The 27,092-nt window shown below is 39.7% G+C and overlaps 1 protein-coding gene across 1 annotated transcript in view; it reads left to right on the top strand.

Moving 5' to 3' along the window:
• Positions 1 to 23,886, top strand: part of LOC123232447 (solute carrier family 5 member 4-like) — a 55,654-nt gene extending 31,768 nt beyond the window's left edge. Inside the window, exons 8-15 of the mRNA XM_044658895.1 lie at positions 2,288 to 2,508; positions 6,686 to 6,821; positions 10,131 to 10,238; positions 14,235 to 14,385; positions 19,231 to 19,399; positions 19,846 to 20,061; positions 21,872 to 21,974; positions 23,669 to 23,886. Of these exons, the coding sequence (XP_044514830.1) occupies positions 2,288 to 2,508; positions 6,686 to 6,821; positions 10,131 to 10,238; positions 14,235 to 14,385; positions 19,231 to 19,399; positions 19,846 to 20,061; positions 21,872 to 21,974; positions 23,669 to 23,886 (1,322 nt within the window). The remainder of the gene's footprint in view (positions 1 to 2,287; positions 2,509 to 6,685; positions 6,822 to 10,130; positions 10,239 to 14,234; positions 14,386 to 19,230; positions 19,400 to 19,845; positions 20,062 to 21,871; positions 21,975 to 23,668) is intronic.
• The last annotated feature ends 3,206 nt before the right edge of the window (positions 23,887 to 27,092 follow it).

The following is a 27,092-nucleotide window of genomic DNA, read 5'->3' as shown; positions in this document are numbered from 1 at the left end:
GCCCTTCTTAAGCCAGGGAAGGCATTAGAGAACAACTCTGGCACTCCAGAGAATTTTTCCTTTTTCAGGTTGTAAATGGCAGAAGAGAGCACCATACATTAACATGTGGCATGGCAACACCATTCAGTAGCCATAACATTTTCATTTCTACCATTTTCAAGGAAATCATTTTACAGCCTCTCACACACTTTCCAGTCACAGTAAGGAGAAAATTGTTAACACCACCAGGTGTACATCATACTCAGGTAGATTGCTGCCAACCCTGTACTTATAGATACCACCATCACCTGGCTAGAACAAAGATAGAAACCCCCTAAGCGTGGCAGATGTTGCTCATGAGTATCTTGGAATGGAGACAGCCAGAAAAAGTTTCTCCACTAAAAAGAGAATGTCTACCCATTAATCTCATTATTAATTTAGGGTTTTTTTAATCACTTCCTATTTAACTTATTCTCTGCTTCTGCGTAGGTATACTCACTCCTCACTGCACTATTAATAATAAAGTTATCATATATCTTAAGTGTCTAAAGTACCTTCCATATCTTAAATAGTTTAAGTACATTAAGTATCTTGAGTATTTAGATAGCTTAAGTATCTTAATTATCCCCTTCCCATGTAGGAATGTAATCAGTTTAAACTAATTGAATCCCTTGTGTTTTCTCACTTTGCCTTTTCATGTTTCTCTTGAGTGTCATATTTGATCATTGAATTGTCTGTAAAGCTATGGTCTTTTTGTCAAGAATGGCTGGAAATCCTCTGTTTCATTAAATATCCATTTTCCCCTGGAGAAATATACTCAGTTTTGCTAGGTAGGTAATTCTTAGTTGTAATCCTAGATCATTTGCTTTATGGAATATAATATTCCAAGCCCTCCAATCCCTTAATGTAGAAGTTGCTAGGTCATGTATAATCCTGACTGTGACTCCACAAATATATCAATTATTTCTTTCTGGCTACTTGTAATATTTTCTCCTTGGCCTAGTAATTCTGGAATTTGGCTATAATAGTCCTGGGAATTTTTATTTTGGGATCTTTCAAGTAGAGATTGGTGAATCTCTTTTCATTTCAGTTTATCTGTCTTGTTGGAGGATATCAGGGCATATTCCTGATGATTTCTTGTAATATGATGTCCAGTTTCTTTTTTGACCATAGTTTTTAATTAATCCAATGACTTTTAGATTATCTCTCCTGGGTCTTTTTTCCAGGTCAGTTGTTTTTCCAATGAGATATTTCAGATATGTTCCTATATTTTCATTTTTTATTTTAATTTATTACTTCCTAATGTCTTGTGGAGTGATTAGTTTTCATTTGCCCAATTCTAATTTCTAGGAAATTAATTTCTTCTTTAAGCTTTTGTATTTCCTTTTCCATTTGGCCAATTCTAATTTTTAATAAACTGTTTTCTTCAATGAATTTTTAATATCTTCTACCAAGCTGTTGACTCTAATTTCTTTCCTCAATTATTCTTCTATCTCTCTTATTGACTTTTGTCTCCTTTTTGAGAACTTTCAGGAGCTCTTTTCGGGCCTGGCACACTTTCACATTTTCCTTTGAGCCTTCCACTTTGGTATTGTTGTTCTCTTCCAAGTTCATATTTTGATTTTCCTTGTCTTAAAGTAACTTTTTGGAGGTAGTTAGGTGGCTCAGTGGATTGAGAGCCAGGCCTAGAGATGGGAGGTCCTACATTCAAGTCAAGCCTCAGATACTTCCTAGCTGTGTGATCCTTGGCAAGTCACTTAACCCCCATTGCCTAGCCTTTACCACTCTTCTGCCTTAGAACCAATACACAGTACTGGTTCTAAGAAGGAAGGTAAGGATTTTTTAACAATAAAGTAACTTTTAAGGCCTTTTACTCATTTCCCCAGTAATTTTCATGATCCTGCCTGTGTGTTGAATTTCAGCTCTCCCCCTTGGGTGGAGAGAATACTGTTTTAAGCTTGTATTGTAGTCTATTTTGATGTTTGAGATTGTCTTGGCTGCCTTTGGGTTCCGTAGGATGCACTTTTAGGGGGAAACCTGGACAGCTTTCTTGGCAGGGGGAAAGGGGACAGCTATTTTATCCAGATGCCACCTGTACTAGATTAAACTGGATTCTACTTCTTTTCTACCCCTACCCCCACCCTCCAAATCCCATTCCCTACTCATGACTCTCACTGCCAGTTCCCCCATGTGCCTCCTGTACTGGATTGTTCTCTCTTCTAACCCCAATAAAATAGGTCTTTCCAGCTGTCCATTTACATTACATTGGGCCAGAAGACTGAGTTAACTTTTTTCTGATGTTTTTTAGCTTTTGCAGAAATAGGAGGGTACGAGGCCTTAACTGAGAAGTACATGAAAGCCATCCCATCTGTCATCACAGACGGAAATGTAACTCTGAACCCAGAATGCTACATGCCCAAAGCAGACTCCTTCCACCTCTTCCAGGATCCCATCACTGGCGAACTCCCATGGCCAGGAATGCTCATTGGAATGAACCTCATTTCTCTTTGGTACTGGTGTGCTGACCAGGTAAGAGGTCCATAAAAGAGAAGGGATTTACAAGACTGCTTAACTTTTATCTTTTCAAAAGAAAGAATGAGAATCTAAATCAAGAACTAGAAGGAAAATTAGATATCATCCAATCCAACCTCCTCTTCTTACAAGTAGGGAAACTGAGGCCCAGAGTAGTTAAGTTACTTTCCAAAGTCATATGACTGGTGAGAAATAGAGGCAGGATTTAAACTCTCTGACCCCAATGCTCAATCCACTATATAGTTCAAACCCTACATTTTTAAGGTAAGGAAACTGGCTTAGAGAGAAAGGTTACCCAGATAGTGGATGCAAGACATCATTTATTTCCTCCCTGGCTCACCTGCCTCTTAGAAACCCTGGCTTCCAGCAAAACTCTGCCCTTGTCTTCCCCTGACCCTCTTATTGTCTACCAAGTGAAATTTCTTTGGAAATACTTTGTCCTTAGTTCCTTGGGCACATCCCTTTAGAAGAATGGAAACTCCTTAAGGAAAGGGGCTTCCATTTTTTATTTTGTGTCCTCCAGGATTGGCCCAGAATCTGGCACATAGTGGATACCTCACAATTATTTGTTGAACTAAATTGAATAGAAGAACTGAAATTTCAATGCAAAAGCTGGCCTAAAGGCCAGTGTTTTGGTCATGATCCTAAGAAAAAGATAATGCCCTCTCCAGGCAATCTTTACAAAGAGTTCCCCATTCATTCTTTTATTGGAATGTCTTAAGAATGCTTCAAGGGAAGTAGGGCAAGAAGGAATAGCCTCATCTCACAAAGAAGAAAACTGAAGCCCACAGAAGGTAAATGACCTGCTCAGGCTCATAGCAAGCCAGTGTGTAATAGAGCCAAAGACTTACATATTTGTATTCCAGTATCAAAGTAATACCACCACTAAAAAGACAGTGGGACCAAGCATGAAAAATAAGATCAGAGGAAGGAGGGCATAGAACTACTGAATCACAGTGCCATAGAATCTCAGAGTTAAGATGCTCATCAATTCAGCTTCAGTGATAGCGCTCTTCAGTGATAAGGAATTCTCTATCTCCTGGGATATCCCATTCCTCTTTTAAAAAGCTCTAATTTCTAAGATACATTTGGACCAATATATAATGGAATGAAATTCCAATTTTCAAAGATATATTACTCTGCTTCCTCAATCTCTTTTTTCTTTTCCTCTTTCCCCATTTTGCCTTCATTCTTCCTCACTTCCCCTTCCTCTCTCCCTTTCTTTCTGCTTCTCTCTCCCTTTTTCCTTTTTCCTTTTTCTTTTCCCTTTCCTTTTTCTTCCTTCTCTTTTCTCTCTTTCCTTTCTTCTTCTTTCTTTCTCTCCCCTAATCTTTTACACACACACACACACACACACACACACACACAAACACACACGTGCGCGCACATATGTATGTGTGCGCATGTGAGCAAGCAGGCATGCATGCACACACCTCTTTTCTCTTTTCTCCATTTCATCTCAAACACATACACACTAATCATTTCTTTATGCAGTTAGAGTTCAAAATATTTGGAGCTAGAATAAATCTCTGAGATTCTCTTTATCTTGCAGAAGGAAAAACAGATCCAGAGAAAGGAAAAGATTTGTGTTTACTCTTGGAGGCAATAGGAAGGCACTTGGATTTTTTTAAGTAGAGAAATGACATAGTCAAATCTGTGCTTTGGGAAAATTACTTTAGTGGCCAAATGGAGAGTGGATTGGAGGAGGGGGTGGATGACTGAGGTAGGCAGACCCACTAGCAGCTATTACAATAGTCCTCAAGGGTGAATTGATGAAGGCCTATACTAGAGTGGAGGTAGTTTCAGAGGAGAGAAAGGGATATATTCAAGAGATGCCATAGACATAAAATCAACTGGTCTTGGATATAATATGTGAGAGCTAGTGAGGAATCCAAGGTGACTCCTACGTTGTGTGCCTGAGGGACTGAGAGGATGATGTTAGCTCTATAGCTGTAAGGATGGAAGGATCAAGGGGGACTTTTCCAGGATAAAGGAAATCCACAAACTACATATTTTTTTTTGTGATTTGAAAATTTTTATTTTATTAATTAATTTAGAATATTTTCCCATGGTTACATGATTCATGTTCTTTCCCTCCCCTCCTCCCTCCCTCCTCCCATAGCCAATGAGCAATTCTACTGGGTTTTACATGTGTCATTGATCAAGACCTATTTCCATATTATTAATATTTGCATTAGAGTGATCATTTAGAGCAGTGATTCCCAAAGTGGGTGCTACTGCCCCCTGGTGGGTGCTGCAGCGATCCAGGAAGGCGGTAATGGCCACAGGTACATTTATCTTTCCTATTAATTGCTACTAAAATTTTTTAAAAATTAATTTCCAGGGGGCCAAGTAATATTTTTTCTGGAAAGGGGACAGTAGGCCAAAAAGTTTGGGAACCACTGATTTAGAGTCTACATCCTCAGTCATATCCCCATCAACCCATGTGATCAAGGAATTGTTTTTCTTCTATATTTCTGCTCCTACAGTTCACCCTCTGGTTGTGGATAGCATTCTTTCTCATAAGTCCCTCAGAATTGTCCTGGATCATTGCATTGCTGCTAGTAGAGAAGTCCATTACATTTGGTTTTACCACAGTGTATCCGTCTCTGTGTACAATCTTCTCCTGGTTCTGCTCCTTTCACTCTGCATCAATTCCTGGAGGTCTTTCCAGTTCACATGGAATTCCTCCAGTTCCTTCCAGGACAATAGTATTCCATCACCATCAGATACCACAATGTGTTTAGCCTTTCCCTAATTGAAGGGTATCCCCTAATTTTCCAATATTTTGCTACTACAAAGAGCACAGCTATAAATATTTTTGTACAAGTCTTTTCCCTTATTATCTCTTTGGGGTATAAACCCAGCGGTGGTATGGAAACTGCATGTTTATAAGTAGTAGGGAATGAGCCAATAGAGAGGAAGAGATTGAAGATAAATGAAAGAGTGGCAATGATATAAAGAAGGGCAAATCTGTTGAAGGAGAAGGGATGGAATGAGATCACTTAAGTAGGTAGAGAGGTGAGCCTTGTTAAGGGGTAAGGTTCCTTCATTCACTGTCATTCACATTCATAGAATGACAGTGACCTGGGGTTGTTGACTAGCCACCCACATCCACACAACAGCCAATTCAATGTTTCCCAAGTGCCCTTCAGATCACTGCACTGCCTTGCCCAGTCCTGAGACCTAGCCGCAATGACCCACCCATCCTTTCTTGTGCAATGCCTTCCTTTGTCTCCCATCTTTGTTTCCCATGCCAGGAATGGCTTCCCCCTCACTGGAAGTGAGTGAATGAATGCTTTTCTGTGTATACATGGTTCCCTAGGAGAGTGTAAGCCCCTGGATAGCAGGGATCCCCTGTCTCTGTATCCCCTCACCAAAACCACTCATGGGCCCTTAATAAAGGCTCACTGAATGCAAAAAAAAGTCACTGTCACCCTTATTCTACAAGACAGCAGTGAAGAAGGAGACAGGGACAGAACGATGAGATGAGAAAGATGAATGGCTTTTTCCTCTAAAATATAAGGTTCTTAAGGTTCTTAGTTGAGAAGGTGGGAGCAGGAGAAGTGATGGGAGATGTGAAGAGGGATGAAAAGGGTTGTAAGAGTTGCTATGAAGAGTAGGAGAGTGAGTTGGCGAGAGAGGTATAGTCAGGTTGCCAAGAAGCAATGAGGGCCCATTTGAAGTTGTGTAACATTAATTTGTGGTAGATGTGGTCAAAACACTTTCTTGATTTTCTCCACTTTCCTGAAGCAATATGGGTAGTGTGGGTGATCCAAGGCTTAGGTTTGGCAGGGCACAATCAGCAAAATATTCTTTCTCTGCTGTAATACACTGCCTCCCATTTGCTTCAATGCTGTATTTTGGCCAGCAAAAAAACTCACTGTCTAAAAGGCCATATAGTCCAAATCTCTGCCTACAACATTATCAACACGTGGTTGTCCAGCTTATGATTGAATATCTCCTGAAGTGGAGGACTCATTACCCACCTGCTAGGCTATACATTCCATTGTTGGACAGCTCTAACACTAGAACATTCTTCCTTACTCTGAACTGAAAGCCACCTTGAAATGAGAATCAGATACATTCCCCTCCTAAGGGCAGGGACAACTTCCAACTTGAGAAAAGGAGCCCTGGGGCCCTACCCTGTCCTTACTTTCTGCTTCCCTGGCAGGTGATTGTACAGCGCTGTCTCTCAGGGAAGAACCTGTCCCATGTGAAGGGTGGCTGCATCCTGTGTGGCTACCTGAAGGTACTGCCCTTCTTCCTCATGGTGTTGCCTGGTATGATCAGCCGCGTTCTGTACCCAGGTAAGTCTTCCTGGACACCTACTCAAACTCAGATTCCAGGAACCACTGCAAAGTGTTGGCCACACATCGCGTCTACCTTTAGAAAATTTCAGAGTAAGCCAGGGAGACCAAAAACAGAGAAGGAAAACTCTAAACCAATATCCTTAATGAACATAGATGCAGAAATATTAAATAAAATACTAGCTAAAAGGCTATAGCAAGTTATCACAAGGATTATCCACTAGGACCAGGAGGGATTTATACCAAGAATGTAAGGCTGGTTTAATATTAAGAAAACCATGCACATAATTGACCATATCAACAACCAAACTAATAGAAATCACATGATTATCTCAATAGATGCAGAAAAAGCCTTTGACAAAATAAATCATCACATAAATCATTAGCATTCCAAATGTTTCCAACAAAACTCAGCAACAAGAATTAGAAAGAAAAACTCCATTTAAAATCACTCTAGACAAGGTAAAACACCTGGGAATCTACTTGTCAAGACAAATTCAGGAATTATGTGAACACTCATAAAACTAGATCTAAATAATTGGAAGAACAATTGCTCATTAGTAGGATGAACTAATATAATAAAAATGACAATCCTACTTAAATTAATTTACTTATTCAGTGCTATACCTATCAAACTACCAAGAAACTATTTTAATTGAATTAGAAAAATTATTTCAAAGTTCATCTGGAAGAACATAAGACCAAGAATATCAAGGGAACAATTTTTTAAAAAGTAAAAGATGGAAACCTACCAGTACCAGATCTTAAACTGTACTATAAAGCACTGATCATCAAAACAATATGATACCAGCTTAGATATAGAAGGGTAGATCAATGGAATAGACTTGGGGTAAATGACCTCAGCAAGCTAGTATTCAAAAAACTCAAAGATCCCAGCTTTTGGGACAAGAACTCACTATTTCACAAAAACTGCTGGGAAAAATGGAAAACAGTATGGGAAAAATTAGGTTTAGATCAACATCTTACACCCTACACCAAGATAAATTCAGAATGGGTAAATGACTTAAATATAAAGACAGAAATCATAAACAAATTATGAACATAGAATAGTATACCTGTCAGATCTATGGCAAAGGAAGGAATTTAAGACCAAGTAGGAGATAGAGAACACTACAAAATGTAAAATGAATAATTTGAGTTATATTAAATTAAAAAGTTTCTTTACAAACAAAGCCAATGCAACCAAATTAGAAGGGAAGCAACAAATTGGGGAAATTTTTTATAACATAAACCTCTGACAAAGGTTTAATCTCTCAGATTTACAAGAGACTAAGTCAATTGTACAAAAAAATCAAGCCATTCTACAACTGACAAATGGTCAAGGAACACGAATAGGTAGTTTTCAGATAAAGAAATCAAAACTATTAATAAACACATGAAAAAGTGTTCTAAATCTCTCATAATTAGAGAAATGCAAACGAAACAATACTGAGGTACCACCTCACACCTAACAGATTGATCAATATGACAGTAAAGAAAAATAATAAGTTTGGAGGGGTTGTGGCAAAATCGGGACACTAATGCATTGCTGGTGGAGTTGTGAATTAATTCAGCCCTTCTGGAAGGCAATTTGGAATTATGTGTAAAGGGCTTTAAAAGAATGCATACCTTTTGATCCATCAATACCACTACTAGGTTTGTACCCCAAAGAGATAATAAGGAAAATACTTGTACAAAAATAATCATAGCCACACTCTTTGTGGTGGCAAAAAAAAAATTGGAGAGTGAGGGGGTGTTCCTCGATTGGGCAATGGCTGAACAAATTGTTGTATCTGATGGTGATGGAATACTATTGCTCTGGATTTCTATATGATCTGAGAGAACCTCAATGAACTGATGCAGAGTGAAATGAGCAGAACCAGGAGAACATTAGAACATTGTACACAGAAAGTAAAACATTGTGGAACAATCCAATGTAATGGACTTTGCTACTAGTATCAATGCAATAAGCCAGGACATTCCTGCAGGATTTATGGGAAAAAAATGCTAACCACCTTGAGAGAAAGAACTATGGGAGTAGAATTGCAAAAGAAGAACATATAACATCATTTATCACATGTATATATGGGTATGTGATTTGGGGTTTAGGCTTTAAAAACTGCTTATAATTCATTTAAAAATGAATGATATGTCAGTAGAGTAAGAGTCAGGCCTAGAGACAGGAGGTCCTAGGTTCAAACCCGGCCTCAGCCACTTCCCAGCTGTGTGACCCTGGGCAAGTCACTTGACCCCCATTGCCCACCCTTACCACTCTTCCACCTATGAGACAATACACCGAAGTACAAGGGTTAAAAAAAAATGAATGACATGAAAATAGGTTTCGAGTGACAACATTTGTACAACCCAATAGAATTGCTTGTCAGCTCCCGGAGCGGGGAAAGAATAGGGGAGGGAGAGAAAATGAATCATGTGAACATGAAAAAATATTTAAAATAAATTTTAAAAAAAAGAAAATTTCAGAGTGGTCAGTAATGAGCATTTTGTGTTTCCCTGCAAATCTTTTTCATTCAAGAAATATTCTCTAAATTGTGTTCTTAACAGAGGAGTTCTTGAATTTCAAAAAAGAACCTCTTTTGGTAACTGGTCAATATGATTGGTTTCCCTTTTAATCCTCTGTATTTAATTTTATTTTATGTGCTTAGTATTATGTTGAGACGAGGGTCAATCAAGACTACCCAAGGGGTCCAGGATGCCCCTTAAAAGATGAAAAAGCCTGGTCTCAATAAAGAATATAATACACATCATCATATGAAGTCACTTAATCAGATGTTACTGGAATTATTGTTCTTTGTTATGAGAGAGGGTTCAACTTTGGGGCAAAGGCAGGGTTCCCCTCCAAAAAAGTATTATGATGTAATCAATCAAATGAAAAGCATTTATTTAGTGTCTACTATATGCCAAGCACTGTGACTGTTCTGGGAATACGAAGACAAAAATGAAAGTCAATGTCTTCAAAGGACACATTAAGGACAACAAAATATAGTTTTTTTTAAAATAATTTAAAACTCAAGACATACTGGGAGTATTCAATGAAAAATTAGAAAACTGAGAGACAGAATTTTGTACCCTAATTCACTGTTAGCCCTATTCTCAAATTGGGCACATTTTCAAGGAGTTTCTTCTGTGTGGGATCTGTCAGGCACACTACCTTGGCCCCAGGTGAAGCCCATCAGGCCCTCCCAAGACAGACACACTTAGAAACTCTTTCTCCACCTACCATAGCAGTGGACTTAGCTCTCAACACTGTTCAGATTCCAGCTAATGGACTTTCTTTGGCTCTCTCCGCAGATGAGGTCACCTGTGTTGTGCCTTCTGAATGTGAGAAACACTGTGGCAACAGTGTGGGCTGTACGAATATTGCCTATCCAAAGCTGGTATTGGAGCTCATGCCAAATGGTTAGTGTCTTTCTGAGGTCTTCATGTCACCCATCCTGGAGTATCATGTATAGTGATTTGAATAGTCTCTGACAAGAATTAGAGCCCTTGACCACTGAGTTTGAGGGTTGGGAAGGACCTCAGGAGCCATCTATTCCAATATGGCCTTTACCAAGAATCCCCTCAATAAACTTCCACCCATAGTTCCTGGTTCTGCCCTCTTGGGCCAAAGTGAACAAGAGTAATCCCTCTCTCTTGTAATGGGCCTTCTACTATAGTGAGAACTGCTGTCATACCCTTCCCTTGATCTTTCACTATCCTTCTGAACCTCCTCTGGACTCATTTCCACTTGCCTCTTTGAAGGTGAGTTATGTCCCAAGATTTGGGTTCAAAATTTGTAGACACTGACTAGCTGTAGAACCTTAAGAAAGTCATTTAACCTTTGTCTACACCATTTCCTTTTGTAAAATGAAGGAGTTGAACCAGATGGCCTCCAAGATCCCTTCTTGGTCTCAATGTATGATCCAATGATCTATTGGACTAATCCATAATGCCAGGCATACCTCACTTATCTGAAGAAAGCAGAAAAGTGATTAGCATCCCCATAAACTAATCTGATCATAAAACCAGAGGTCAAGCGTACCATTCCCCCAACTTGATATCAGGGGAAGGGGCCCCAGGATCCTGCCACAATTGCCTGACTAATAATAAAGCTAAGGAGATTAGACTGTATAAACCTAGATAAGGAGTGAAACTCAGAGAGGGGACAATGACTTTATGACAGATATGTCTCTAATTTCTCCAGGACTTTGAAGTCTACAAAAAGCTTTCTTCATAACTATCCCTGTGAAGCAAGGAACCATAAGCAAGTAAACCAAGGTTAAGCGATGTGAAGGGATTTTCCTACAGTCCCACAGCTAGTAAGATTGAAGAGCTAGATTCAAGTCCAAATCCCTGCTGTGCCCTAGAAAGTACCTTGTCACTGGAGTTAGAGGCAGGATCAAATCAAATCTCTGATGAGTCATTTTGGAGGCATCAACCCCACCTGAAACTATTTCAGGAAATGTCCAAAATAAGGTACAAGTATGGTTCCTGTCAAGATCTAAAAAGATTTCCCCAAATGTAGATAAACGAGTCTCTAGTTCTCATATGAACATTCAAGATAAAAAATGTGAATTGATTTTGGGTCAACTCTTATTTTTGCCAGCTCTGAAATTCTGAAATTCTATGTGCCATGGTACCTTCCAGTAGTGACATTCTATATTTTTTAATTTTTTTTTAATTTTTTTTCTTTTTAAATTTTTTAAAGATAACTTTCTTTCTGAATTACATGCAATGACAATTTTCAACATACATTTTCTGAAATTATAAGGTCCTCCTTCCATTGCTTCCCCTTTCTTGGAGATAAAAGGCAATTTGATCTGGGTTATATTTGTATTATCATGCAGTATATACTTCTACATTGGTCATTGTTGTGAGAGAATACTCATATAAAACCAAAACCTCAAAACAAAACCATAAATAAACTAATATGAAAAATAGTCTGCTTTGGTCTGCATTCTAGTTCCCACAGTTTTTCTCTTGAGGTGGATACCATTCTTTCTCATAAGGGTGGAGTTGATAGTGATAGAAGTAGTAGACCTTCATGTTCTGGAATCTTGTATTTTTCACCATTTAGCACTAGTTAAACAAAAAATTGCAAGACTTGTATTATTAATAATTTAACTGTTGTATATTATTAATCATTTTTACTGGTCTTGTACTGTTCTGTATTTGCCTTAGTTTTGTATTGTGGTGCATTATTAATCACCTATACTGGTCTGGAATTGTTCTGTGTTTACATTAGTTCTGTACTGTTCTGTATCATTAATCACCCATAGTGGTCTTGCACTGTTCTGTACCCTCCCTGTGTTCCCCACATAGAGAAGAGCATTCCAGGATGGTAGTAAGACATCTCCTACACTGACAAATGATGTCAAGTGGAAAAATGGAGAAAACATAAGCCATGTGCATTTAAACAGTCCAAGGGAATCCCCCAAACCTGTGCATGCCCCTTATTCCCTTTTTGGCATCCTTAAGTTCACATATGACATGTCAGACCCAAAAATCACCTCTACCTGGATTTGTACCCTCCTTCTTGAGGTCCATTTCCTAGAATTTTCTGCCTGGAATGACCCAGAATGCCCAAGAGTACATTATTCTGGGGAAAAAGTAGAGATTTCCCTAGATGAAAGGTAACCAGTGTTGGTGAACCTTTTAGAGACCTCATGCTCAAATTGCACCTTCAAGCCTCCTGTAAGCCCCCCGCATTACCCCAGAGAGTTGAGGAAATGCTCGAATTGGGCTGCTGGACAGAAGGGCAGTGAATGCAAAAACTTTCCTTAGATGTGTCAGAGAAGGAGAACAGAGCATCCCCCTCTGTGCTGCTGGGACATATATATCACATCTTCACCTTAGATGAAGCCTTAAACCCTCAATAAATATGCAAACCCTGATCCACTGTTTGGGCCATTCCATCAGCTTAGGCTATATCACCATCTTAAAAACTCTTCTTTCAATAAATAAATTAATACATCTAGAAAGAATGGCATTTTGAGCCTCCAATTCTTTGGGTGAGGTCCTGTTACAAACTTTAGTATGTTCTCCCACAACAATAAGACCTTTAGGATTGTCCAGGATCATTATATTGCTGAGAATAGCTAAGTCTTTCAGTTGATCATCATATAATTTTGCTATTACTATATACAATGTCCTCCTGGTTCTGCTTATTTCACTTTGCATCAATTCATGTAGGTCTTTCCAGCTTTTTCTGAAATCATTCTGTTCATTGTTTCTTATTGCACAATAATATTCCATCACCATCGTATACCATAATTTGCTCAGTCATTCCCCAACTGATGAACATCCTCTCAATTTCCAGTTGTTTGCCACCACAAAAAAAAAGAGCTGTTATAAATCTTTTTGTACAAATAGGTGTCAGATCTGGCTGACAGGGGGTCCAACTCAAGGCAAATGAGACACAGAGATTAAGATTAACAAGGCTTTATTGTGGGAAAGGAAGGTGGGGAGGAGGAAGGGAGAACAAGGAGGGAGCCCTCAACCAGTAGATGGCAAGGGGTCTCCACTTGGTTGGAGAAGGGAGTAATCTTTTTATAGGGTAGTGGTTAGGATAAAGTAATCTGTGCTGCCTATAACTGGTCAAAGTTGGGGTACTTGTGCCCAGCTGATTTGATAGCCCTAAAGGGATTGGGAACTTTAGTCTCTAGGGGTAGGAAGTTCTCAGGCTTGGTGGTCAGTGATGTGGGAGGTCATTTGTCAAGGCCTGATAGGGAAATACTGATGCTCTGTCAGGTTTTACTGTTGTGGCAGTTTCTGTCCCAGGCTTAGGCAGATGCTGGGAGAAAGGGAGGGTGCTTTGGTCTGAGGATCTATAAATAGGTCCTTTTTTCTTTTTTATGAAATTTTTCACATACAGACATAGTAATGGTATTGTAGGATTTAAAGGGTATGCACAGATTTATAGCTCTTTGGTAATAGTTCCAACTTGCCCTCCAGAATGGTTGGATTACTTCACAATTCCACCAAAAATGCACGTGTCCCAATTTTGCCACATCTCTCCAACATTTATCACTTTCCTTTACTGTCAAATGGGCCAATCTGATGTGTGAAGCAATACTTCAGAGTTATTTTAATTTACATTTCTCTAATCAAGAGTGACTTGGAACATTTTTCCATATGATTATTGATAGCTGTGATTTCTTCATCTGAAAACTACTTGTTTATGTTCTTTGAACATTTCTGACATTCTATATTCTAAGACCCCTTCCAGTTCTAACATTCTCTTTCTAAGGTCTGTCTTAGTGCCATCACTCTCTGTTCTAAGACTAAACCAGCTCTGATATTCTGTGTTTGGATTATTCTCAAAGGCTTGGGAATTGTAGGATGGTATGAAACCATTAGTCACTGGCTCCTAACCACAGAATGAGTTGATTTATTCTTTTTGTTGTTGTCATTCAGGACTTCGGGGACTGATGTTATCCACCATGTTGGCATCACTTATGAGCTCCCTCACCTCCATCTTCAATAGTGCCAGCACACTATTCACCATTGACATCTATACCAAAATCCGAAAGCAAGCATCGGAGAGAGAGCTCTTGATAGCAGGAAGGTAACAAAGCTAATAATAAAAGTTAGTGTTTATATATTACATTAAGGTTTATAATAGAACTACATGTGTTATCTTATTCGTTATTCATGACAACTCTGTGAAGTAGGTATTATTAATAGTCTTACTTTACAGATGAGGAAATTGAGACTGAGAAAGGATATATGCTTTGCTGAGGTTCGCATAGCTATACAATGTCTGAGGAAGGATTTGAACTGATGGTGTCTTCTTGAATCTAAGTCTAGCATTGAAGTCACTGCTTCACCTAGCTGACATAGCCCTTTGGGCATCTTGATCAGACTGTGCTGTAATTCTCTTTTGTAAAACCTATGCATCTTATAAGTAGAATGCAAGTAAACAAGATTGGTTGGTCTTTTAGGCAGAAAAAGCAACACCTAGGATGCCATGTTTGTACTAAATTATAAAAAGCTTAGCATAAGATTTCTTATTCTATAAACTCATATAGCCATGGATTCAAATCAAATCAATGCATATTTATTTAGCAACTAATGGGAAAAAAACAGTTCTTGCCCTCAAAGATCTTCCATTCTGCCAAAGAGATATACCATACAGCAAGGAAAGTAAGTATAAAGTACAAAAAAAGTAAATTCTAAGGTCCAAGAGTGGGGAATCAAGTAATCCTTCATTTAGGAAGTGGCATCTGAGTTGGGTTTTGAAGAAATCTAGTAATTCTACAAAGTAAAAGTGAAATGTGAGTATATTCCTGACATACTGTAAGGGTTTGTATAATTAGAAAATCTTGAACCCTTGGACTACATATCCCAGCATCCCTTTCCTCATTCATCCCCACCTTGCATGCTTGCATGTTGTATATAGTTGTGCATAACTCCACCTCTTGTGCTCTTTTCCCGAATGTACAGCTGGGTTGGCTCCCTCTTTGCTCTAGCTTTTTTACTTTCCTTTTTGTTTCAAGTTATTATTAATGAATAATTGTCATATATAATAATAAATTATCTACAATAAATAATTATTAATAATACATTTATTAATAATAGCTTGAAGCAAAAGGGAAAGTAAAGTTATTATTGTTAATAAGTAATTATAAGTAAGAATAAATTATCTATGATAAATAATTTTTATTAATAATAAATTTGTTAATAATGACTTGAAGCAAAAAAGGAAAGTAAAAAGCTAAAGCAAAGAGGGAGCCAACCCAGCTGCACATGTGGGAAAAGAACACAAGAGGTGCAGTTACACACAACTATATACAATATGCAAGCACGCAAGGTGGGGATGAAAGAGGAAAGGGATGCTGGGAGATGTAGTCCAGTGGTTCAAGATTTTCTAATTATACAGATTAAAAGTAGGAATTCAACAAAAGTGAAGAGAGCAGTTGAATAAAACACTTAGTTTAATTTGAGAAGTACATATAGAAAACAGAAAAGGTGGAAAGAGAGATTACTATTCTAATACCCTATGACTATACATAAATTTCAAATACTATCTAAAGTTTCTAATAACCTACCTCTGTCTTCTGAGGACAGGTTCTTCTTGCCTGGCAAGATAAGACCTTCTCTAACCTACACTATCTAAAACTGATTCACTAACTACCTATCTTCCTAAATAATCAGACATTAATTCTTCATTTAATTTTCTACCACCCAATTGTCAGTAGCCACCTGCCAGTAGCACCTTGCCTCAGAAACAGACCTCCTGCTCTCTCGATATCCAGAGGCAAAAGCCTCTGTCAGTGTTCCTTCCTTATCTCTCTCCTGGTCTCCCTGGTAATGGAATCTTCAGCTCTGACTCACTAACACCTGTCAGTTATGTTCTACTTAGAAATCCTGCTCTCTTGCCTCTTAAGGAGATAGCGGGAGAGATTAAAAAATCTCTTTAACATTCATACAAAGGCAAGGAGGCTGGAGAAAAAATGTAAAGTGTAGACAGCAGCTAACCAACCAATTTAATAAGAATGGAGGGCACACTAAGGGAAATGTATGATATGAAATTAAAAGTTAATTAGAAGGGCAGCTGGGTAGCTCAGTGGAGTGAGAGTCAGGCCTAGAGACAGGAGGTCCTAGGTTCAAACCCGGCCTCAGCCACTTCCCAGCTGTGTGACCCTGGGCAAGTCACTTGACCCGCATTGCCCACCCTTACCAATCTTCCACCTATGAGACAATACACTGAAGTACAAGGGTTTAAAAAAAATCTGAAAAAAAAAGTTAGTTAGAAGCCAGATTGTAGAAAGCTTGAAAAATGACAAAGTGAGGAACTTATATTTTATTTCAGAAGCAACAAATAAGCTACTGAAGAATTTTTTTAGGAGAAGGGTGTGTTAGTCATATCTGTGCTTCCAGAATGTCAGTCTGACTGCTGTCTGAAGGATAGTTTGGAGCATGGAGAAACTTTGATTCAGGAAGACCCAATAGAAAGCTATTGCTATAAGTGAGAGGGAATGGGAGTCAAACTAGGGTGGCACCTGTGTTATTTAGAATTTCTGGGGTTTCCATTTAGAGGTATTTTGGGGCTCATTTGAGCCTCAAGATATGTAGATATATGACAAACTTCCTGTGGACATGTGGGGGACTTTGAGACTACATTTTCCGTGATCCAATGGGTTTCCGGTTTTGGATGTGATGATGTCAACCAACGTGAACCAACGTAGAGCATGACTTAAATGGGGAGATGAGGCTTGACCTCTCTCTCTTTCCTACGGAAGCAGCCAAAGGAAGTAGAAGGTATGGACTGGCAGACAGTTTGAATAGATCTTAGCCAGGCATGTGGTCCAATTTTATTCTATCAACGTGTGCCTAAATAAAATATTAGTTTTCCTCATAATATCAGCCTTTATCATTTTTAATCGTTACACACCTGTAAGAGTGGCAAGGGTGGAACTTGTACCTGTAAGAAAATGAGAGTAAATAATACTGTAGAAACAGAAGCATCAAGATTTAGCAACTAATTGCATAGGAGAAGTAACAGGAAGGGAAGTATCAAGGATGACACTAAGATTGCAGACTTTGGGGGCAGCTGGGTAGCTCAGTGGATTGAGAGCCATACTTAGAAACAGGAGGTCCCAGGTTCACGTCTGGCCTCAGATACTTCCCAGATGTGTGACCCTGGGCAAGTCACTTAAACCCCATTGCATAACCATTATTGCTCTTCTGCCTTGGAACCAATACCCAGTATTGATTCTAAGATGGAAGGTAAGGGTTTAAAAAAAAAGATTGCAGACTTTGATGACTCTATGGATGGTGACGCCTTAATGGAAACAGGGAAGATTTGGATCATAGAATATAGCATTTCAGAGGTGGGAGCTGGGTGGGAGCGGAGGATAGCTAACATATCAGGAGACAGAATCAGGATCCCAAAAGATCTTGATAGGCATTGGACTGAATTTAATATGATGAAATTCGAGGGGGAGAAATTTAATATCCTATGTTTGCAGGGAGAAATACAAAGTGTAAGGGGTAAAAAGGGGTTTGGGTTAGGTGGATATTAAAAGGTTTGGTCACCAGGGAATTGAATAATTAATGCACAATTAAAGAATAACTTCAAGTCAAAATGACTTTTATGGAAGTTTATTTACAAATGAGAAGACAAAGATAAAATAAAGAAAATGAGAGAGAGAGAGTATAGGATAAGTAATCTAACATACTAAGTAATTTGCTCTGGCCCCTTTGTTCAACTCAAGCAGATCTAATTAATCCTCAGTCAAAGAGGGCTCAGCCTTGAGCCCAAGGCAAGAGGGCCCCGGAGAGCCGGAGATGAATGAAGCAGGAGCTTCAGTCACAGAATCTCTTTCTAAAGAGCAGTTCCTTTAGAGAAGTCTGGGAAGATTTAGTCTTTACACTCACCAAGTGTAATTCTAAAAGAAAGATTTAACAACAGTCTCACCAAGGTCTCAGGGTCCCAGGTCCAGGGCTCCTCCAGGTCCAAGTCACGAACAAGAAAAAATGCTACAGGAAGTTGTCACTCTCTTTTAAAGGAGCTTCTTTTGCATCACTTCCTGTGCCTTCCTCTTAGTTTAAGTGTCCAATCACAACAGATGCTTTTCTTAGGACTGCCCAGGAGGCAGTCAGTAAATTCTGATTCATCACTCACTCTAGCACACATGGGTCACAGGCCTCCAAACTTATGAGTTAAATGGAGTTGTTTTCACCTTTGCTGATTAAATCTAAGAATGGGCAATGTAGATTTAATCTCATTATCACAAAAATCCTATGTTTTAATTCAAAAATTCAATTTGACAAATATAAGATGCCTTCTGGGTCAGAATTTGATTCTTGGTCCTATCACTTACTGTGTGCCCTTGGCCATATCTCTTGCTTTCTCCTATCTTCATTTTCTTCTCTTCCAAAATGAGGTCTTTTCCAGCTCTACATTGTCTAAGCTTATAATAAGTCAGACACAAGAGCTGTATGGGAATAGAACTGATGGAACCTTGCGAGTAGAAAAGGAAGAGGGAAGAATCAGGAGTGACTCTGAGAATGAGGGTGTCTCTATTGACTATTATTCAGAGAATCCAACCTGAACCTTCATGGGGATTTGAGAGGAAGACAGACAGGCAGGCCCCAGGAAAGATAGTCTAACTGTATGGAGAAAGAGACACACATCATTAGACCTTCCCCTTATTCCCTTATTTCCTGCCACCAGTAATACCACTCCCTTATACTCTCCCAAAGCCTTGTTTTGCTTTTCCACTCGCAGTGGTGTCAGGCTGTTCCAGTACTTTGCAGCACAAGGCTTATAGTCTCATGAGGAAGAAGAATTCTCTATGGAAATAAGTTCCTCTCCACTGTGGGAAAATTCCTAGACTAGCCATTGAACTTATACTTCTGTGGCCTAATAAAGCTCTGTGGCCTATTGATATAAATATGATTATAGGTTGTTCATCATTGTCCTGATTGCCCTCAGCATTGCTTGGGTCCCAATAGTCCAGATGGGTCAAAATGGAGAACTTATCCAGTATGTAGGATCCATATCAAGCTATATCGGGTCCCCCATTGCGGCTGTCTTCCTGCTTGCTGTCTTCTACAAAAGAGTTAATGAGAAGGTAAGTCAGGGGGAAGAGTTCAGTGTGTAGAGGTGGGAAGGACTCTGACTGATTTCCTGAGGATCCCAAAATGCTACTTCCCCTCACATCCGTAGATGTCCTGACATCCCATATTTTCAGCAACAACATGACATAATGTTAATAATTGTCTATTTTAAATATATAGTATAAAGTGTTCTGAATTAATAGTCAAGTTTCTTGGGAAAAATCATTTAAGTTATCTGGGACTTCATTTTCTCATCTGAAAAATAAATAAGGCAGGACTTGGTTTCCCTTGCAATTCTGACATTTTTAGAATCACATACAAAAGTTTCATATTGTTTTTTATTGTTATTGTCATTCTAGTGTTCAATAAATCTTCTTTTCCACAAAAGGCATTTTGTGTACTTTGTGCTCCCTCATCCTGAAAGCACCTTAAAACTCCTCTTCTTGGCTCTCTTTGGCAGGGGGCTTTCTGGGGACTGATATTTGGACTTGTGGTTGGCCTGACTCGTATGATTGCTGAGTTTGCCTATGGGACAGGCACCTGCATGGAGCCCAGCAAGTGTCCCAAGATCATCTGTGGGTGGCATTACTCCTATTTTGCCATCATCCTCTTCACATTGACTGTCTTGGTTATACTTGGTGTCTCTCTAATGACAAAACCTATTCCTGATGTACATGTAAGTATGAGTTTGCCTTTACTCATTATGGAATCATGTGCACTTTTAGTGGCTTTTACCTCAACTACAAATCTGGGTAAGAAAGACTCTAAGTCATAGAACACCAGACTCTCAAAAAGAAGAAGCATTTGAAAACATAGTGTGTCACTGCTAGACCATAATAAGATGGAACGTAGTAGAAATTTTTGTGACTTTCATACTTAGGTTCAAGAAAACATCTTCCCAAGTACAAGATGAAGGAGGCATGCCCCAAGAGCAGTCGTTCTGAAAGTGAGGGGCTTTGGTGAAGTGAGAGCCCACTAGGAGTCAGCAAGCAGCATGATACAACTGCCAAAAAAGCTAGTCATTTCTTAGTCTTCATTGAGAGAAGCAAAGTATGTGGGAGTACAGCTGGAGGGCAGTGTTCAGTAATGGGAGGACCCATTTTAGCAAGAATACTGAGAAAGTACAGAATGTATACTGGAAAGTGACTAGTGTGCCAAAGGGCTGGAAGTTCATGTTCTGTATGAGATCAGGCTGAAAGGATGGAGAATATGGAGGCTGGGAAAGAGACCACTTGTGGGTGGGTATGGGAGAGACAGATAGATATCCTCAAGGACTTAAGGACTATCACACAAAGATGGATGAGACTGGTTTTATTTGGGTCCAGAGGGCAAAACCAGGAACCAGAGAAGAAGGTATAAAAAGGCAAACTGAGTCTCAAAGTCAGGAAAAACCTTGTAGAACATTGAACACCATACATTAAAAGTGGAAAGGGCCTTAGCTTGTAGAATGTCAGCTGAGGGGGAATCTCAGAACAGGGAATGTCATGTCCGGGAGATATCCTACAACAAGTAATATCAGAGCTAGGAGAGGTCTTATGACAGAAAGTGTCAGAGTAGGAATGGCCCTTATTACAGGGAATTTCAAATCTTCGAGAAACCTTAAAACACAGAATGTGAGATCTTGGAAGGTTCTTGAGACATAGAATTTCAGATCTAGAAGAGACTTTAGAACCTATATCTGAGAAGGACTTTAGAAAATGGAGCTGGGAGATAATCAAGGCAGGCTTTCTGGTGTAAAAATAAGTGGTAAATTAATTGATTATTGATTATAAACAGATTTTGATACTCTGCTTTCTGTGCTTGCAAAGTATCTTCAGTTTATATCAGTGAAAAGTGAAGCTCATAAGTGAACTTCCCTTCAGGGCCAGGCGCAAGGATGCTGATCCTTCCTGATCTGACTAACCCAAATTTTTACTATTCTAAATAAACTAACACTATTGTCCTTATAATTCTTAACTTCGCCTCTAAGGTATAAAAATAACAAAGACTACCTGTTTGAATCTCAACAAGAATCAAGTTAGGACAAACCAAAGACCAGGTCTTTCTTTGGTCTTCTCAGAGTTAAAAAGATCTATAAAAACAGCAATAGATAGTCAATAGTGTTTCTCATGTTGGAAAAATAAAACACTTAGCTCCTTCAGGTCTTTCCCTCCTTTCCTCCTACCTCAGATAGTGAGAGAGCAAGAGGCAAAGATCTTACCTCCTCCAAGCCCTCAGAGAGGGCCAACTGCCAGAGACCAACCACCACTCCCAGAGAGAGTAACTGTCACAGAAAAAAAACCTTAACTGTCAACCTTTGAAATTGAAACATTGTCTCATTTCTGCTTCAAACTCCAATTCCTTCTCAAGCCAACTTCTTTACTTCTTTATCTCTAAACTAATATAACAAGACTTATTTTCTAATATCATCCTTATACTGGAGCCATGTTGTAAAGCCATGTATGCCATGGCCACATGGTTAACTCTTGTTTATGCTCTCTGGACAGCTGCATCGCCTTTGCTGGGCTCTTCGCAATAGCCAAGAAGAACGCATCGACCTGAATCCTGAGCAATATGGACAGCAGGAAGCTGGAGAGCAGGTGGAAGAAGGTAATATCTAGCTAAATTGTCCACGTGGCTTTGTGTGTGCCCAGCTCCCCTGGGCTCTCAGAAGCAAGAAGTATCTTTTTGACAAATTGTTCAAGATAACTCTCATCTACAGAGACAAATCTGTCCATAGGAGGACTCAGGGCCCCCTTTGGCCTCTGTTCAAGGCCATCTTGAAAATGGAATCCCCTTTTTACTTATGGCATTAAGGTAGAAACCTCTCTCTGGTATTATAAACTTCAACCAGAACCCTGTGCTTCATGAGCTCTACAGAATTACTCTGGAGGGTTCTTTCCCTTCAGGCTCGTTTCATCCACTGACTGCTTTTAGTAATGTCAGAAAACAGTTATCATTTTCACTGGGGTATGATCACTTTCCCAGAAAAGCATCTACCTCTCAGTCACACTTAGAACTCAGCACAGTATGATACACTGGCTAGTATGTTGTTCTTGGAGTCAGGAAGAGCTGAGATTGAATCGTGTCTCTGACTGTTAACTGTGTGCCCACTGATAAGTCACTTTATCTCACTGAGTCTCAGATTTCTCATCTGCAAAATGGGCATAATAATGTTATGGGAGAAACACACCTAAGTTTGTAGCAGGGTCTCGCCCCAAGAGAGGAAGACTCAAACTCCATTCAATCAAGAAGTAAGAAAAGGATTTTATTTGAAGAAAAGGTTTAAGATGGTATAATAGCCTAATAAATAGATGGGGGAATAGTCTGGGACCTAATCAGGTACCTTTAGGGCTGATGGATATGCTTAGGGGCTAGTAGAGTAGCCTCTCTAGGTGATGGAATAGCAGCTCTCCAGGTGTGGAATAGCAACTCCAAGTATTCCATACCATTCCATTCCATACCAGCTTAAATACAGAGTAGCAGCTCCAGCTATAGAGTGGCAGCTTTCACCATAGAATAGCAGCTTCCCCACCTCTGTGGATCAGAGTTGGCATCTTTATTAGGGTCTGGGGGCTAGTCATCTCCCATTCCAGAGAATTCTTTACTTCTCCCCAAAACCCTGGAATATGAACACGACGAAATTCAGATGGAGGTGTGTTTTGGAGTTTGACATGTACATCATAGGGAACAAGGAGCATGTGCAGGTTTGGAGGATTCTTCTGGAATGCCAGAGTCCCCAGTGCACAGGTCCCTTGTTCCCCCCATTTTCCACTTTGTCATCATCTGTCAATGTGGGAGAGGTCTCACTGCCCATCTGGTATGAGAATATGAGTGAGGGGGTGGGGAATGTGGTACATTGGAGGAGCACTCTGGGTAATTAATTACATCTGACAGTTCTGAACGAAAGTAAATATAGAATATGAGCAATTAATAAAACTGATTAGGCACAGAGCTGATGCCTATTATAGAATATTACAGATCCAGTACACAGAGTGGGTAACTGATCAATCTGCAATTTATGCTTTACTAATGCTGAAACTACAGGTTTTGCAGTTGGTGTTCAAACAATACTAACTGGTAAGAAATACAAGGTTTTAGAGTAAAACGGTCTTGTTCCTATTACTATCTCTCACTGCCCACTGCCAGGCCCCCAAAATAAAACCTATTTTTCTCACCTCCAAATATTTTTATGAGGCTCAAATGTTGACCTAGTAAAGCCCTCTGGCAACTTTAAATGCCCTGTAGAAATACCCATTATGAGCACATTTCCTGACTGCCTGCCTATCTCCTCTTTCCTACAGATGACCCTGAGGACTCACCAGGGTGTTTCAAGAGGACCTGGAATGCATTCTGTGGCCTGGAGTCAAAGAAAGGCCCCAAACTGACCGAGGAAGAAGAAGCTGTCCTGAAGAAGAAGCTGACAGACACATCAGAAATTCCTTTCTGGAGAAACATTGTGAATGTCAATGCCATCCTGGTCATGGCTGTGGGCATCTTCTTCTATGGTTATTTTGCCTGAGCCTGCCTGGGGCTCAAGAGTAGGATCAACCCAAGCCTGGAATATCAGTTTCCTCTTCCTTCTTAGCCCCTCATTGGGTTGTAGAAAGACAATAAGTAGATATAATTGAAAACTGGTGAGATACATGGGCATATGTTCAAACCTGGGGTCCTTAATTCTTGAGAAGGACCCATTGATCTTAAATCCTTAGATAGTCATTTATAGCTGGGAAGTATCTGGTTTCTTTCTTCTGTTACCTCTACTTGTATATAAATGTGGGGCTTTGGAATGTTTTAATTTAGGCAAGCATCTAAAGAGAGCACTTGTCAGGGAAGGAAGGAAGGAAAGAAGAAAGGAAGGGAGGAAGGAAGGAAGGAAGGAAGGAAGGAAGGAAGGAAGGAAGGAAGGAAGGAAGGAAGGAAGGAAGGAAGGAAGGAAGGGAGGGAGGGAGGAAGGATGGATGATACATGATTCATGATTTTTTTTCCCATCCCTCTTCCCCACCCTGAAGCTGACAAACAATTCCATTGGGTTATACATGTATCATTGTTCAAAACCTATTTCCATGTTATTCATATTTGCAATAGAGTGGCCTTTTAAAACCAAATTCCCAATCATATCCCCATAGAACCATGTGAGAAGAAAATGTTTTTCTTCTGTGTTTCTACTCCCACAGTTCTTTCTTTGGATGTAGAGAGTGTTCTTTCTCATAAGTTACTCCAGATTGTCCTAATCATTGCATTACTGCTAGTAGAGAAATCCATTACATTCAGTTGTGCCACAGTATATCAGTTTCTGTGTACAGTGTTCTTCTGGCTCTGCTCCTTTCACTCTGCATCAGTTCCTGGAGGTCTTTCCAGTTCACATAGAAATAAATCCTCCAGTCCATTATTGCTTCCAGGACAATAGCATTCCATCACCATCATATACCATAACTTGTTCAGCCATTCCCCAATTGATGCACATCCCATCATTTTCCAATATTATGCAACCACAAAGCACAGCTTATAGATATTTTTGTACAACTGTTTTTCCTTATTATTTCTTTGGGGTACAAACACAACAGTGATATGACTGGATCAAAGGGCAGACATTCTTTTAAAGCCCTTTGGGCATAATTCCAAATTGTCTTCCAGAATGGTTGGATCAATTCACAACTCCACCAGCAATGCATTAACATCCCAATTTTGCCACATTCCCTCCAACATTTCTCACTTTCCTTTGCTGCCATCTTGGCCAATCTTCTAGATGTGGTGTGACACCTCAGAGTTTGGGAAATTCTACCACAGATCAGGCACAAATAGCCCATATGAACACAGAGAATGACCTGCCCAAAGGGCACTAAGCTGAGAAGATACAGAGGGGGCATCCAGAAGATTTCCTTCATAACTCAAGGGAACCCAGGATTCAAGATGCTAAATGGAGTCTGTGAGACCAGGTAATAGAAGATTGTGGATTACAAAAGTGGATTTTCATGCCATATCTATGGAATTTTGGGCAAGTCCCAGCCCCTCCTTTGAGCTCAGTTTCCTCCCCCATGAAACTGAGGTGGGGGATTATGGAGATTAACTCAATGATTTCCAAGGTTTCTTCTAGCTTTAGTGATTTTACTAAGGCCATACAAACAAGAAGACCAGAAAGCCAGAATTTGAACACTTAGACAGTATCATATAAGGGAAAGAGTTTTGCACTTTGAAATCCCTCAAAGGCTATATAAGTCATTGTTGTTCTTAAACTTCTTCCTTATTCTCATCATCCTCTTTCACTATTGTTACTGTTATTACTAGTGTCAATCTGAGTGAGAATTGAGGATGACACCTCAAAGTGAAGCTGGGGGAAAGAGTGAATGGAAGTGACCCTGATAGAAATAAGGGAAAGATAATTTGGATCTGTTTGGGGTGGAATGAGTTTGGGATGCTTATGAGACAGTCGGTTTAAAATGGCCAAAAGACAGTGATGCAGAATTAGAGCTCAGGAAAGAGACTACAGCTGGATAAATCAATCTGAGAATCATCTACATAGAGATGATAAATGAACTGCTGGAAGTTGATGAGATTACCAAGGGACAGAGTATAAGGAAAGAAGAGAGGAGGCCCAGGACAGGTGGTCTACCCAAGTGAAACTCTGGCAATAACTGAGCCAGCATCTCTGCCCTATCCAGACCTGAGGGCATTTGAATGTCCTATGTCTGATAGCCTTGGGACCATGGATTGGGTTGTCTTATGACCTGGCACAAGCTTGTCAGGGACCAGATCAGTTTAAGGCAGGGGTCGGCAACATATGGCACTTGAGCCATATCTGGCTCTCTTGAGGGCCAGATATGGGTCTTTCTGCAGGAGCCATAAAGTCCATTTTTTTTTTCAGGCGCTGTTACCGGAGCCACACTGTGAGCACTGTATGGCTCTCACGAAATTACATTTTAAAAAATGTGGCATTTATGGCTCTCACAGTCAAAAAGGTTGCCGACCCTTGGTCTAAGGGGTAGGTCAGGGAAAAGAGAAGATCCTGAGGTTTCATAAGAATTTGGGGAGTCTGTGGAGATGAAAAAGATGGAAATACCTGCTCCCTGCCCTAGAGAGGTTGCTCTCTTCTGGGGTAGCAGATGGATTTCCATAGGAAGGATGGTCTGTGTGTATGAGAGACAGAAATAGAGACAGAGAGTGGGAAGTTGAGAGACACAGTCCACTCCTACTTCCTCTGAGATAAATGAAGGCTGGTTCTGTGATCAGATGCAAACTCACTGAAATTACACATGGACCCCTTTGAAGGACTTAAGTCCATCTCCTTCATAGCCACTCATGGAAAAAATTATTTAGACTTCATATCAAAAAAAAATCTTAAATATTAGAACTATCAGTTGCAGGCTGGGAGCTAAAGAGTACGGCAAAGTAAAGAATACTCCACTCCCCTGATCCCTACATACATATATACATATACACACATACTCACACACATACATACACTCTTACACACACACACACACAGACACACACACACAAACACACACACAAATAAATCACTCCAAAACACAAGAAAACATCTCACTGGAGTAAGAGAAACCAGGCAGCACAGCATCTGTGAGAACTGGTAGGATTTGGAGTAGCTGTCAATATGTCTATCAATCATTGTAAACATTATGTTGAGAAACACCTAAACATCATAGTACCATGTAATGCATGGTCATCATATTTAGGGTGTTTTATTGGAAAAACTGAGGCCCAGTTTCC

Source organism: Gracilinanus agilis, chromosome 1, assembly GCF_016433145.1.
Source record: "Gracilinanus agilis isolate LMUSP501 chromosome 1, AgileGrace, whole genome shotgun sequence".
Classification (NCBI taxonomy): domain Eukaryota; kingdom Metazoa; phylum Chordata; class Mammalia; order Didelphimorphia; family Didelphidae; genus Gracilinanus; species Gracilinanus agilis.
This window is presented reverse-complemented; position numbering and strand designations above follow the sequence as displayed.